Source organism: Salvia hispanica, chromosome 5, assembly GCF_023119035.1.
Source record: "Salvia hispanica cultivar TCC Black 2014 chromosome 5, UniMelb_Shisp_WGS_1.0, whole genome shotgun sequence".
Taxonomy (NCBI): domain Eukaryota; kingdom Viridiplantae; phylum Streptophyta; class Magnoliopsida; order Lamiales; family Lamiaceae; genus Salvia; species Salvia hispanica.
In genome coordinates this window covers 7,933,388-7,947,053 of record NC_062969.1, presented here as the reverse complement: position 1 = coordinate 7,947,053, position 13,666 = coordinate 7,933,388, and the positions used below count along the sequence as shown (strand labels likewise).

Here is a 13,666-nt window from a genome sequence, read left to right as displayed (position 1 = left end):
TTATAAAAAATAATATTGAACCTCTTAGATGGTGTTTGGTTTTCTAGATTAAAATATAATACTCCCTAACTCAACATTTCATTTTTACATCATCATTTTTAATATTATTTAATTTTCCCTACAAATGTGTTTAATAAATAGATTTATAAATGAACAATTCGTCGTTGTATTAATCATTGGAAAATATAATACAACGAGAAAAAAAAACTACAAATAAAAAACCATAAAAAACAAGGATTTAAAAAACTAAGAGGGAGGAGCGTCCGGCGAGAGGTCCATCTTGATCTTCATATTTTGGATGGTCGACCAGAGGGACTGCTTCTCTTCTGGGGTTCCGCCGCCGGTGAAGTACAGCGTGTACAAGCTGCGCCAGAGTGGCGGCATTGGAAGAGAACGTGGCTTGTTGTAAGAACGGGGATTCCGACTGGGCATCTGACGATGTGCCCTTCCCCTTCCGCCTCCCCTTCGCCTTCTTCGCTCCCACAGGGCGCTCGTGCGGACCATCCTCAGACAAGTCGATGGGGATCGCGCTGCCCTCACTCTCCGCACCGCTAAGTCGCGAGCGCACCGATTTCCCGTGCAGCGCGCTGTGCATCTCCGTCCGGAATTTGGGGAGATCCTTCAGCCTATCATAGATTTTCCAATACTTGAAGCCCTTCGACAAGAACTGGCCACTATACATCCGGATGGCCTCATCTCGGACCATGTGCTCGTTCTGGCCACTCGTCATGTTCGTCATCAAGTTAGAATATATACCGTTGAAATGGGCGCAGTCCCTCATGAGGCGCTCCCAATGCCGGCGGATCGCCTCACTGCCATGGTCCTTCATCGAGGCAGTCTTGTTGGTCGTGTACTTCTCCGTAACCTGCGCCCAGAACATGATCTCAGTCCGGTAGTTGCTGCGCACCGGGTCTTGCGTCGTGTCCGCCCAGCAGTTGGCTATCAGCTCGGACTCTTCGAGAGTGTAAGTAGTCCTTGTCCGCTTCGGCTTCTCATCGGAAGCCGTATCAGTCGCAGCCGTCGACGCCGGCGCCTTCCCCTTCCCGCTCCTGGAAGGCGGCTCGGCGGGCGTTTCTTCCACCTCGTAGTCGTCCGTGCTGAGTGTCGGATCCGTTGTGTACGTCGCGGCCTGAGATTCTTCGTCGCCTGGGGTTGATCCAGGGGTGTCGAACAACGATGTGACTATCTGGGGGCGATACACATCGTCGGCTGGAGAGGGCATGCTGAGGGCAGACTGGAAGTACGGAGAAAGTCTGCGTGGCGTAGGAGTCTGCAATGGGGACGGACCCGCATATGGATATTGGCCGGGAGGAGAACCCATCGACAACAACGAGCTCATCCACTGCTCATTTGCTTCATCAGTGTTGGGAATTTGCGAACTCGACTCTTTGCCCTTACCCTTACTTTTTCGAGAATTTTTCCTACTAGAGCTCATAATTTTGAAGATTGAAGATTGAGATAAGAGATTGAAAAATTGAGAGAATTGTGTGTGATGAATGGAGGAGGAAGAGGAAGTATTTATAGTGGTGGAATTATAGATATAGCCGTTTTAAAAAAAAAAAAAAAAAATTATCGCCGAACATCGCCGAAGTGGGCGCCCACAGTGGGCGGCGATGTTTCGGCGATGGATCGCCGGTTGGCGTTAATTCGGGAGGAATAACGCCGAGAATTCGCCGAAATCGTCCCATTGGCCGGCGAAAACTCGGCGATTTTCGGCGAAAAATCGCCGAGTTTAACGCCGAGCCCATTGGGAGTGCTCTTAAATCATGTGCCCAAAAGAAGCGAGTCTAATACTCCGGGACGGAGGGAGTACATTATTTCCCACTGAAAATAAAATAATAAAATAAAGTAGTGTAGCTTTTTGTCGAACCTGGGTTTCTTGGGCTGGTGCTTTTCTCTTTCTTCCTGGTCTTGCTCCTTTCATCTGGTTGAGGAAAATGGAAGTAAGAGTGAGAGTGGGGGTCTGTGTTTTGGTCTGGGGAATGAGGATTGTGAGATGAAATAAAGTAATTGCTTCTTTTATTTGCTCCAATAACAAAGGATCATTTTACTCCTATTTTAAGCAAAACAATTGGGAATGAAGACGGTTGAACCAAATCAAATCTTGAAATGCCGGAGCACACCACAACCTGGTCTGTTGTGGTGAAGCAGGGCGGAAGGAGCGGGAACGACGGGGCAGGCGGTGGTCGTGGCGACGCAAATTTGCCAGAGAAGCAGAGAGAGAGGCGGGCGGCGGAGGTTGTGAAGCTCGCGGAAAAACTTGCGAGGACCAAAATTTCTTAAAGAAGATGAAGGAGGAAGATGAAAGATGAGAAGAGTGGAATTGAAGTGCAAAAATAATTAGGGAATTAATTAGGGAGTAAAAAATCAGAATTGAAAGTTTAATTTGGTCAAAATCGGGATTAAACCCATTGACTGTTAGTTTTTAACGGAAATGTTGACGGAGGACTAAAATGATCAAATTTCCATATGTTCAGGACCACAAAATCCAAAAAATAATGTTTAGGACCAAAAACATAAAATGGTCATATGTTCAGGACCAATTTTAGCCCTTACTCAATATTTTATAGGCAAAAGTATGTACATGCGTTATTTTCACTACTTTATGTTAGATTTTCGTTAATGGTAGATTTATTTCAATATATAGACACGTATTATTTTATTCCAGTATCATCTACTAGTAAATTTTTATTTATCAACAACTTTTTGATACTCAAATTAGAAATTTTATATTTTAAGAATTTTTAAATACTCTAATAAATTGGAATCCATTAGCATAAGTAATTAACTTGATTTTTATTTTCTTCTATGAATTAAGATTTGCTAAAGTTTAATTTATTTTCGTATTTATTGGGTTTATTATTTAATTGGAATAAGTAAATATAAAGATTTTCACTAATATTAATTACTTTGTAATTTTTCCTTTAACCAATTAGTGTATATTACCTTAGTTTATTTCCTTTCACTTTATTTCCTTTCTAGCTTATTTCCTTAAACTTTTATTTTCCATAAATTTAGAATATCTTTTGCTATATAAAGGACTCATTGTTTAATTAAAAAGACACATTTTTTTTAATCGTCTTTCATTCTATCTCACTACTTAGACAGTTCTTCCATCCCGTTTGTGAACAAAAGTCACATTATTTGGTATCACATTTTCTAATAACAATATTTCAAATCACTGTTTCTTAATATTATGAACAATTGAGTAGATAATTTTTGTGTTATTTTTTCAATAATTTTCTGTAATAGGAGTATCTTATTTCTTTTATTTCAATAATTTTTTCAATTTTATGAGATTAACTAACATTAGAGCATCCACTATAGGGGCGGCGCGCCGGCCGCCCCCATCGCGGCTTAGCCGCGGCGGCCTACTGCGGAGGAGGCGTCCGCCCCGGAGGCGGACGGGCATTCGCCCCGAATGCGGCGTGGACGGGCCGGAGGAGAGAGAAGCGCGACGGCCGCCGCTTTTGCATTTTTTTTTTATTTCGAATTTGTAATTAATTTTTTGTCTTATTTAAATACCCCACCAATTTGTTTTTCACTCCACCTCCAATTTCACTCTTCAAAATTTTATACCAAATGCACGGGAGAGACGAAGATTCACCTGGCACGGAAGAATCGGGATACGGATACTATCCTTCTTCCCAACCATCTCAGCTGTGGGTATCGAGTCCCAGTCCCCCTCCATTCCAGTCGTGGTCACCGACATCCCCGTCGTGGCAACAAACCCAATATCGGGGTCAGTCATTTCATTAGAGGAATTTGGGTCGTTCGGCATTCGGAGATTATCGACCCACTATGAACTCGCCCAACCATCCGCGTCCGGATACCCCCTCTCACTCTTTCCAGCGCACCCGAGACTCCTTTGTCTCGATTTCGATAGGTTCACATTGGAGCGAGATGATGGGGCTGATGAGTCCGGGCCTACCGGAGACCCCGCCGACGAGATGTTCCGGCGACGGCGGTGGTGGGAGAGGCGGCGGCGACGGCGGTGGTGGGAAAGGTGGCGGCAACGGCGGTGGGGGAGAGGCGGCGGCGGCGACGGTTGGGGGAGGGCCGACAGCGACGGCGACGGGGATGGCAGCGGCAGTGGCGGTAGCGAGTCGGCGGTAGCAAGTCGGGGCGGGCACTACACCAAAGACGAGTCGATTGCTGTGGCGAGGGCATGGGATGCCGTCACATCAGACCCCTGTGTTGGCACCGATCAGACCGAGATGGGCTTTTGGAAGCGCGTTTTGTTGACCTATAATGAGTTCAAGCCGAGAGGCGCCAAACCGCGTGACGCGGAACAGATCCGGAAAAAGTTTGGGAGGATTCTGACACCCACCAGGAAGTTCGCGGGCATCTACGACAACAACCTTCTCATCGCTGAGAGTGGCTGCAACGAAGCCGACGTGAAGGCTCTCTCCGTGTCCCAATACAACGCGCTATGGAAGCCTAAGTTCACCCACTGGGAGGAGTTTCTCGTTCTCGAGAACTGCCCGAAATTCAAGTCCATCTGTGCAGAGGAGACTGAAGGTCACGGGGCGAAGCGCAATAGACGCAACAGAGCCGGGAACTACAGTTAGCAGCAGCGGCGGACACTCAATCGACCTCAACGACGCCCAAACGGAGGAGCCCTCTGATACACACTAGGCGCCACGCCCTCCGGGGCAGTAAGGCCAGCATCCGTAGCGCCCGAATGTCTGCAAGTTCCTCCCGCTACTCGGCGCCCGCGTCTGGATCGCGCAGCGCGCAGGCGCCTTCTGGAGCTCAGTCCGTGGACCATGGGGCCCATGTGGTCTTGAACAGGAACCTGAATGTGCAGTTGATGAAACAACTGCAAGAGAACTGCCGTTTCTACGAGTCGGCCACCGACCCGATCACCAAGGCGATATACTATGAGCTCATGTGTAGGATCAGAGAGGATCTGAGGCTGACTGGTCCAGCGGCGCCGGGTGCGCCGGGGGCGGCGGGGGCAGGGGCGGCGGCGCGGGGGGAGTGGGCGACGAAGAAGAGGTAGAGGATTCCGACTCCGCCACCGAGTAGATGGTGGCGGCGTTTTTATTTGTTTTTATATGTTTTTTTTTATAAAATGTTCGTTGTATAATTTTCCGGTATCCATTAATACAACGAATATTTGGTCTCATCGCACTTTTTAATTTATTATTATCTCGTTTTCTAATTATTTTTAGTCCGATAATTTTAAGTCTAATTGAATTAAAATATACAAAGAATAAAAATAAAGTGAAATGTAGCTAATAAAAGTGTCCACTATTGCTGGGGAAACTTTTTTTGTGGCCGCGGATAAATAAAAAGTGACTATGGAAAAAAAAAAAAAATTGTCCAACAAAATATGTCCACATGTATTGGATGCTCTTACCTATTGGTGGCCCAACTACAGAGCCCATCAAAATTAACCACAAGAAAAAGCGTACTGTTGGCTTGAGGAAAGGGAAACTCGAGTGCAGAATTTTGATTTACAGAATAAATTGTTTCTCAAATCTCTCCAGCGTTCTCAAATACTATCGATTACAATGATGCATGTAAGCTTACACATTTCTGCATTTCCTGTTCGTGAGATTGCAAAGATCAATTCTATTATTATTCTTTTTAATTTCTGACATTTTTCCTATTTCCCCCCTTTTGCTTGCAGTTGGCCGATTCAGCTCCAGTTACGAACAATTTGCTCGCCTCGGAAGCCGATTCTCAGAGAACTCTGTATGATCCTCATGGTTTATTTACTTGCAAAGATCTGACAATTTCAAATTTCTTCTGAATTAGGGCTTTAGCTGGTCCGATTTTGATTTTTCCTGGTATAATTTGTAGGGTTAGCATAATTCGTGTAATTTTTGCTTAAGTTATATGTTTTCGTGTGAATGGCTGGTTGTAATGGAGAATTTTATTTTGGGCTTTTTGTGTGTAGGTATCCGTATGTTACAGGGACCTCAGTGATCGGGATTAAGTACAAAGATGGACTTCTCTTTGCCGCTGATATGGGAGGTTGGTTTTGCAATATGCATCCTTGATTCATATTTGTGTAATTAAAGTTTCTTTGATTGTTTATTTGCTCAAACAATTGATATTTAGCTGACTGTGTGAGTTTTACACCTTGGTTTGTTTAAATGACTGAATGCTTAGGGATCATTTTGAATACTTGATCTTGTTCCTTGTAGTCCTAGTGATTCTAGCTGTTCAAACAGTTAGGATACTGAGTTCATTGTTTGCTTCAGATTATGTGGTTGAGTTCTATTATTTTGGTTTACTATTATGCTTCTGATAGCTTAGCACAATACTTGTTCATAATGCTATTTCATGATAGGTTCATATGGGTCCACCCTTCGTTACAAGTCCGTGGAAAGACTAAAGTCGGTGGGGAAACATTCTGTTATTGGTGCTAGTGGCGAGATCAGTGATTTCCAGGAGATCATGCGGTATCTTGATGAGCTTATGTAAGTAATCTTCGTGACGTTATACCTTATTGTATTGGCTCCTGTTTTATGAACTGCTTTAGTTTTCTTGGACTGCTATGACTCATTGATTTTCTTGTTATGTGAATGTAGCTTATATGATAACATGTGGGATGATGGAAATTCCTTGGGTCCGAAAGAGGTGCATAACTATCTGACTAGGGTGATGTATAATCGCCGCAATAAGTTCAATCCGCTATGGAATTCACTGGTACTTGGTGGTATAAAAAACGGACAGAAGTATCTTGGAACAGTATGTATTGGATTTCTAAGTTCTATCTTTAATAAACTTTAGTTTTACTGTTTTTATTTATCTTGTTTGATGATTTCAGGTTAGCATGATTGGAGTGAATTATGAGGACGACCATGTTGCAACTGGGTTTGGAAACCACCTAGCTAGGCCGATTCTTCGTGATGAATGGCACGAGGACATGACTTATGAAGAGGGTGTGAAGTTACTGGAGAAATGCATGCGGGTGCTTCTCTACCGTGACAGATCAGCTGTCAACAAACTTCAGGTATTTTTCATGATTTCATCAGCCTTGAAATTTTGTTTGGTTACTCTTTATGGAGTATTAAGGGTTTGGCTTTATTTATAAGTGGTACATGTTCTGTGTTTAAAATGTTGATGAAATTGTTTCTTTGAAGTAGAAAGGTCTAATTAGTAGTATATTTGAATCTTAATCTTAAATCCTTCTATTTGATTTCTCGGACCACCAGTATGTTCTTTTCCCATGAAAATCCATCGTAAATGTATCGATACTAGTTGACCTTTTTCCTCAGAATGCTGTGCGTAGTGTTGGTTGGTTCAATCGTGCCCTACATGTTGCTGTGCATCTCCTGCACATACATATAATCCTTTTGGGCTGTATTGATTGAATCCATTTATATGTTTGACTAGACATAAAACCAACTTAAAGTCCAGAAAATCAATAGCATGATAACGCCAATGGCTTAACTGCCAACAAGAAAACTATGTATCTGTTTTAAAACACATTATTGTCTTATAGAACTATGAGCTCTAGGATGTTAATTGTTTAGATAACTTGAAAACAATGATCTCAATTCTACAGCTCACTTCATATATGTGACTTGATGTCCAGTTGTCCACAATAAATTTGGTTCCTACACTCTGTACTATAATATTGATGTTGTATGTAGAAACTATCCTAGATTCCGTTTCTAATAATAATGGATTTTGGTTCCAGATTGCAAAGATCACAGACGAGGGCTTCACACTTTCTGAGCCATACTCATTGAAGACCTTCTGGGATTTCAATGCTTTCAAAAATCCCACTCTTGGCGCTGAGGGTTCTTGGTAGTTTTATCGATTCTCAAATATATTCTGCAGGTTTCGGTTGTATTCGTATCTTTACTTAAAACAGGGTTGAATCTTTTCTGCTATGCTGACATATACATTTAGAAACGAATTTGATAAATTTGTTAAACCATGAATCATATGCGTGCTTTATCAAGATTGAGTTTTGGAGTTGTTGTCCTACTATTTGCAAACCTTAATTGCTCATGTGATCTCACCACCTCTTACACAATGGGTGTTGCAGTGTGTGTCAATCATTCTGTCATTAGCAGTGTTTAGCGATTAATCATTATTTTAGGCTAGACATAGAATTATGGTATGATGAAATTTGAATGAATATTGTTTGTGGGCTCGTACATAAGCCAAGTAGCTGCGTCATTTTTGTGTCTAACACACTTGCGCTGTCTAATAGTTTAAAACTCGTGACTTATTATTTAATTTTTTAAGAGATGAAGGACAAATCAGATGCGACTTATTCTTGTTGATTTTATAGATAATTAACCCTAGCTAATTCAATAACTACTATTTCTACTCCATGGTCCATCAGTTTCTCGTTTATGAATAGTTGATGTGCGATCATTTTTTCACTCACATTACATAAAAGAGTTTTATTAAAATTCATGTCACATCCTATTATATCTATATTTTTGGGCACTAATGAGGCCAAACTACTAGTATTATCTTACATGACAAACACATACAATAGCTAAAAGCATAACAAAGCTTAGGCCGAGGCTGAGAGCAACACATACACCGCCCATGATTCTTCGCCGCCAGTGCCACTTAGCTGGTGAGTTGGTGGTGCATGGTGTGGAGGTGGAGGCGCCGGATGACCTCCCTCCTTCCCGTAATTCTCCTGGTGAGTTGGTGGCGCGTGATGGGGAGGCGGAGGTACCACCTCACCACCCTCCTTCCCCACTTGGTGTGTTGGCGGTGCTTCCTTGGGGGCTGGAGGCGCTCGCTTCGGTTTATCCCTCCCATACATTTGCAACTTCCAAACTTCATTTTCTTCTGCCGCCGCACTTACTTGGTGAGTAGGCGGCGCTTCCTTGGGGCTCGGCGGCGCAAACTCATGCTCATCCCTCCCATAACTCTTTATCATCTCAATAAAACCCGGTTTCGGAATCACCGGGCCGTTGTAGTCCGCCACTCCGGTAGGCAGTCCGAGTTGGTGGTCACGGTTTTCTGCTTCACAATATTTATGTTATGCATGGCTATATTCCAAAGAAATTAATTCACTATGATGAATTTTTTTGTAAATGCATATATCTGTGTTACCTGTTAATGTTCTGGCTTGAGAATTGATCACAAGAGAGCAGACAAAAATGAGTAGTAAAGAACTCATTATGTGACTCATAAAATTTGTTAGTGTTTATTTATGACTGTGGTCTAACAACTATAAGTTGGGACTATTTATAGATAAAAGTTATGTATTTAGCTCACTGTTGGTGGATTTAATAATTGTTCACTTCCATGATTGGCCAAACCAGCTATATATACTTTATTCATAGATTGTCTTTGATTAAACTATAGTATATGGGATATGTGCTCCCAAATAATGGGTTCTCCAATCATAATCACAAAACATAAATATATATAAGATTGACATTACTATACATATGAAATGTATCACAAAACCAACGTAGATATAATACTAACATAAAAACAGTCCCAAAAATATTACTACTACTCTTACTTTATGAATTAATTCACCGACCAAAAAATGAAGATGTTTATTCAGGACACAATATTTTATAGCGAAATTTATAAAATTAATATTGAAAAAAATGAAAATACTTCTTAAGGTATAGCCTAATACTAAATGAATATAGCCCAAAGTACGTACATGCGTTATTCACAATGCGTGGAGCTTTCATTAATGCCTGATGCCTGATTTTATTAATTCAATATATAGAAACGTATTATTCCAGAATTATTAGTAAATTTTTATTCATCAACATGACTTTTTGATACTGAAAAATGGGTGTATCTTAGATTGAAAAGACAATGTCAATTGATTTTAGGCAATAGCATCATCTAAAGTATACTAATACTTGTGAATAAACATGAGTCACTTGCGAAAAAAATATATTTTTGGTTAGAAATTATATTTGTTTTAAATAAAAAGCTTAATACTAGTACTATGTAATATATTAAATTAAACCGGGCAGATTAGTGAATTAGGACACGTTGCATCCAACTCAAGCCTATATATTTCTTATAAAGCGAATTTTAAATGTGACAAAAATCTATCTCAGATTCGTTTCATTTTCTTATCTAACTTTTGGACGTTAGTTACCAAACATTCAAGGTGAATATGGTAAAATATGACAGTAAATGTTTAGTCCATTTGCTCTTTATAATCATAAGTGGCTATGAATCCACCATCATATAGGAGTAATTGATTAGTGAAGATGAGGACCACATAGCACTAAGCTTCGAGGTAACATACGTGTCAATTGATTGATTATATTAAGTGATCATCTATAACCGTGTAATTAAAGCCGAAGTTATCCTTTTGTGTTATTTTCTCCTTTATAATTGCCTTAAACGAAAACTCAAAATTAACGAAATAAGTATATATAAATCCTAATTGAATTCGTGCATATAATTTTACTAAAATACTAGACTAAAATTGAAGAAAGAAACTAGTCGGAAAAAAGTGACATGTAGGATACACAATATATCAATTGGGGACTCCAATTTAAGCTAATCACGATACTCATATAATGAAAACAATAAAATATTCACAAGTAGTATCTTATTTAAGGTTTTAAACTTTTGAAGCCACTACAAGTTTAGCAAAGTTGCCTAATTTGTTCGCTGTTTATGTGTCCGGATCTAAATTTGGTATGTTCCAGTTTTGTAGATTCTGTCTTCAAATATACAATATCTTTACGGAGGTATAGGAATCATGATTGGATCACAAAGTCAAATTTATTTATGTTTATTTTTTGAGAAATACGAATATTAATATGTAGAGCATACCTAACATGAACATTATATCGTTGGCACCTACTAATTTAGTTTTACTATTATTTATTGTTCAAATTATAGCGCACGTATGTTAAATTCGGAAGACGAATATCTAATATACTCCATTTGTCTACAATCAGGTATCTCACTCGACATGAGTTTTAAAGACATTGAAGAAAAAGTGAATACAAAAATTAGTGATAAATTAATGTAATGTGAGACCTGTTTATACAATGGCGGATCCAGAAAATGAAATTTGTAGGGTCGAATATAGTAAAGAATTTTTTTATTATTTCTCGACTCTGATGGTGTCCTTTTTTCTCGACTTTGATCCTTTTTGTTGCTTCCTCCTTTGTCGTCGTCTTCATAAATCCTACTCCACTAAAGTAATCATTCTGCAAATATTATTAGTGTTTAAACTATTCTTTTCATGCTTTAAGACTTCATCAACGTACATGGATTAGAAATAACAACTCGCTTTACATAACATTTGTATTTTTTTTACTTTATTGTTAATGTAACACCAGAAGCTCAAGAAGACTTTTGAATAAAGAGTAGTATGTTCTCTTTTATAACTAATTAAAATTTTATGAAATTATTAAATATAATGAAATATAATACTTTTATTGTTTTTAATAAATGAGATAGATATGTATAAATAATTATCAATCCATTATATGAAAATTAGTAGTAGTAATTAAATTTCTTGGTATTAATTTTATAATAGAGGCCATCATAGTTAATTAATTAGTTATAAAACGTTAATTAGAGGGAATGATTTGAAATATTAAAACTATTTTGTTAATTTTGAATACATTAATTCGCATTTAACAAAGAGGATTTTTCATCGTCTTCTTTCCCTTTTCCCTACACGAAACTCCATTTTCACTCTCTGCAACTCAATTTTTAAAAATTCTTCTTCTCAAATTATTCATATAACTCCTCTATGTCTATGTTTCTCGTCTCACACACATATGACCACCAAGAATCGTGACTGCTCTATTTCCCGCTGCGGCGCACCACGGGGTCAGCGGAGACTCCAAGTGCCGGAATTAATGGAGTTTCCCATGCCTTAGTTGGCCGGTGGTGGGGTCGGCCGACCCTGCCCGACCCCACCTGGATCCGCCGCCGATGCATAATAATTTTATAATAAAATATTAATGAAATAAGTTAATGTAATATGTAACCTATTTAATAGTCTTAGAAAAAGTAAAATGAGCCTAATATTGAAAAACAAACTAAAATGGCAAAATTGAACTCCTACAATGGACATATGAAGTAAGCATTAGTTATGACTTATGACTGTACGTTTAAATTTTTTATTTCAATTTTCAAGGTAAAAAATACCGGTATGCAAATTGCAAAGACTGATCCATGGGCACTAGTGACATTCAACCAATTTTGTTTTACAACTTTGTACGTTGTGGGTCGTTTGACAGGTATGTTATAATATGATAATGGGGATTTTATTTGTCATGCGTTTGATAAGTAAATTAATTTTTTGAGTGATTTGTGTCATGTATCCAGCCTGCGTGAAGCCCTGCTAGAGGTATATGTTTCCAATTTATTTTCCAGCAAGTTAAAGGGTAGGCCGATCTAAGAGCACAATAATCAAAGGAAGAAATTCCGAGAAGTTTTAGTTAATTATTTTGCATTTATAAAGAAGATTTAAACGTGAAAAGCGTGGGTTTGGTCTTAATTATCTTAAAGTGGAGGTGATAATATGCCAAATTTAGTAGTCAAATGACTCAGATCCAGCTTTAATTACAATGTGCATTTAACGACTCTAATAAACACGTGTTAAAATTCACTGCTTCAAAACGTAACACGCGTTATTGAATTCCGTACTATTATTTCCGGTTTAACAACGAACATTAATTTTGACACTATTTTCATGTTTATATTTGTAGACGACTTTTCGCATTTACTTTAATTATTATTTATCGTCATTGTTCAATCATGCTTGGTACTTACTACTACTATTATTTATCCATGTATATTTAATCAAGTGTCATATTTAATTTTTTCATATTCTTAAAATGGTTTAGTTGTGTCATAAACTTTACTCATTTTATAACCAAAACACAGGTTCAACCCCTCATACTACAGCAACTATAGAACCTAAGGTATCTTTGAATAATATTCTTATTTGATTGAATAAGATTCTTCTTAATTAGCAATGATTAATATAGTTTTTTGGCACACCGATGATATAATTTAATTAAAGTACTAACACCAACTCTTTATTTTTAAGTACTAACACCAACTCCCGTTGCCATAATTAAACATACTGGATTGGAATTATATTATATTTATTTAATACTTATTTGATTATTACATACAAATTGACAGTCACAATGCATATTATCATTATTATGTGTCCATAAACATAAAATAGTTAAGGAATCTAGCGCAACGTCGTCTTTCAATATATTAATCGACAATAGTAATATGCCAATAGAAGTCACCAGAATTATATACTCTTTAATTTTGTCAGTGTCCAACACTCCAACTCCAAACCAGGTAGGCAAGTGTTGCTATCAACAAAAAAGATTTGTCTTAAATTTCATGAATTTTACCCACCAATTTTAAGTAAAATAATAGAGATCTAAGTTAAAGAAAAATAAGTGGAATAGTAAAATAAGAAAAAGTGTTAACACTATGTGCAGAGAATTTAGCACTAAGGAAACATATTGCCCCAGCCCCATGATCTATATTCCATACAACACAATTCTTTTCTAAGAATTCAAGATTATATTTTGGTTCTACAATCATGCATGTATATTACATTTGGTCAGTTTCGATATATATCTTAATAAATGTATTAGTTAAATATTAATCAAGACGACTCATATGCTATGTTTGCACCATTTACAAATGGGTACCGCTTTCTTAATCATATCGCGCATATAATAAGACA

At 38.5% G+C, this 13,666-nt stretch overlaps 2 protein-coding genes across 2 annotated transcripts; one reads left to right on the top strand and one right to left on the bottom strand.

Annotated features, from left to right (window-relative positions):
- Positions 1-5,381: 5,381 nt before the first annotated feature.
- Positions 5,382-7,927, top strand: LOC125186931 (proteasome subunit beta type-4-like). The gene is made up of 7 exons (XM_048083419.1): positions 5,382-5,528; positions 5,639-5,703; positions 5,909-5,985; positions 6,305-6,434; positions 6,546-6,705; positions 6,785-6,970; positions 7,661-7,927. The coding sequence occupies exons 1-7, from the start codon at positions 5,520-5,522 to the stop codon at positions 7,772-7,774; spliced, it is 741 nt and encodes a 246-aa protein (XP_047939376.1). The 5' UTR covers positions 5,382-5,519; the 3' UTR covers positions 7,775-7,927.
- A 436-nt stretch (positions 7,928-8,363) lies between these two features.
- Positions 8,364-9,204, bottom strand: LOC125191170 (extensin-like). Its single transcript, XM_048088661.1, has 2 exons — positions 9,049-9,204; positions 8,364-8,955 (listed from the first exon to the last, which is right to left on the bottom strand). Exons 1-2 carry the CDS (start codon positions 9,125-9,127, stop codon positions 8,495-8,497), a joined length of 540 nt encoding a protein of 179 aa, XP_047944618.1. The 5' UTR covers positions 9,128-9,204; the 3' UTR covers positions 8,364-8,494.
- Positions 9,205-13,666: the final 4,462 nt, after the last annotated feature.

Bases quoted from the DNA above. Each gene is read 5' to 3' on its own strand.
- LOC125186931 (XM_048083419.1), top strand. The intron at 6,706-6,784 runs GTATGTATTGGA...TGATGATTTCAG, and splicing joins GACAGAAGTATCTTGGAACA to GTTAGCATGATTGGAGTGAA. The intron at 6,971-7,660 runs GTATTTTTCATG...TTTTGGTTCCAG, and splicing joins CAGCTGTCAACAAACTTCAG to ATTGCAAAGATCACAGACGA.
- LOC125191170 (XM_048088661.1), bottom strand. From the start codon at position 9,127: ATGAGTCACATAATGAGTTCTTTACTACTCATTTTTGTCTGCTCTCTT. The intron at 8,956-9,048 runs GTAACACAGATA...ATTGTGAAGCAG, and splicing joins TCAAGCCAGAACATTAACAG to AAAACCGTGACCACCAACTC.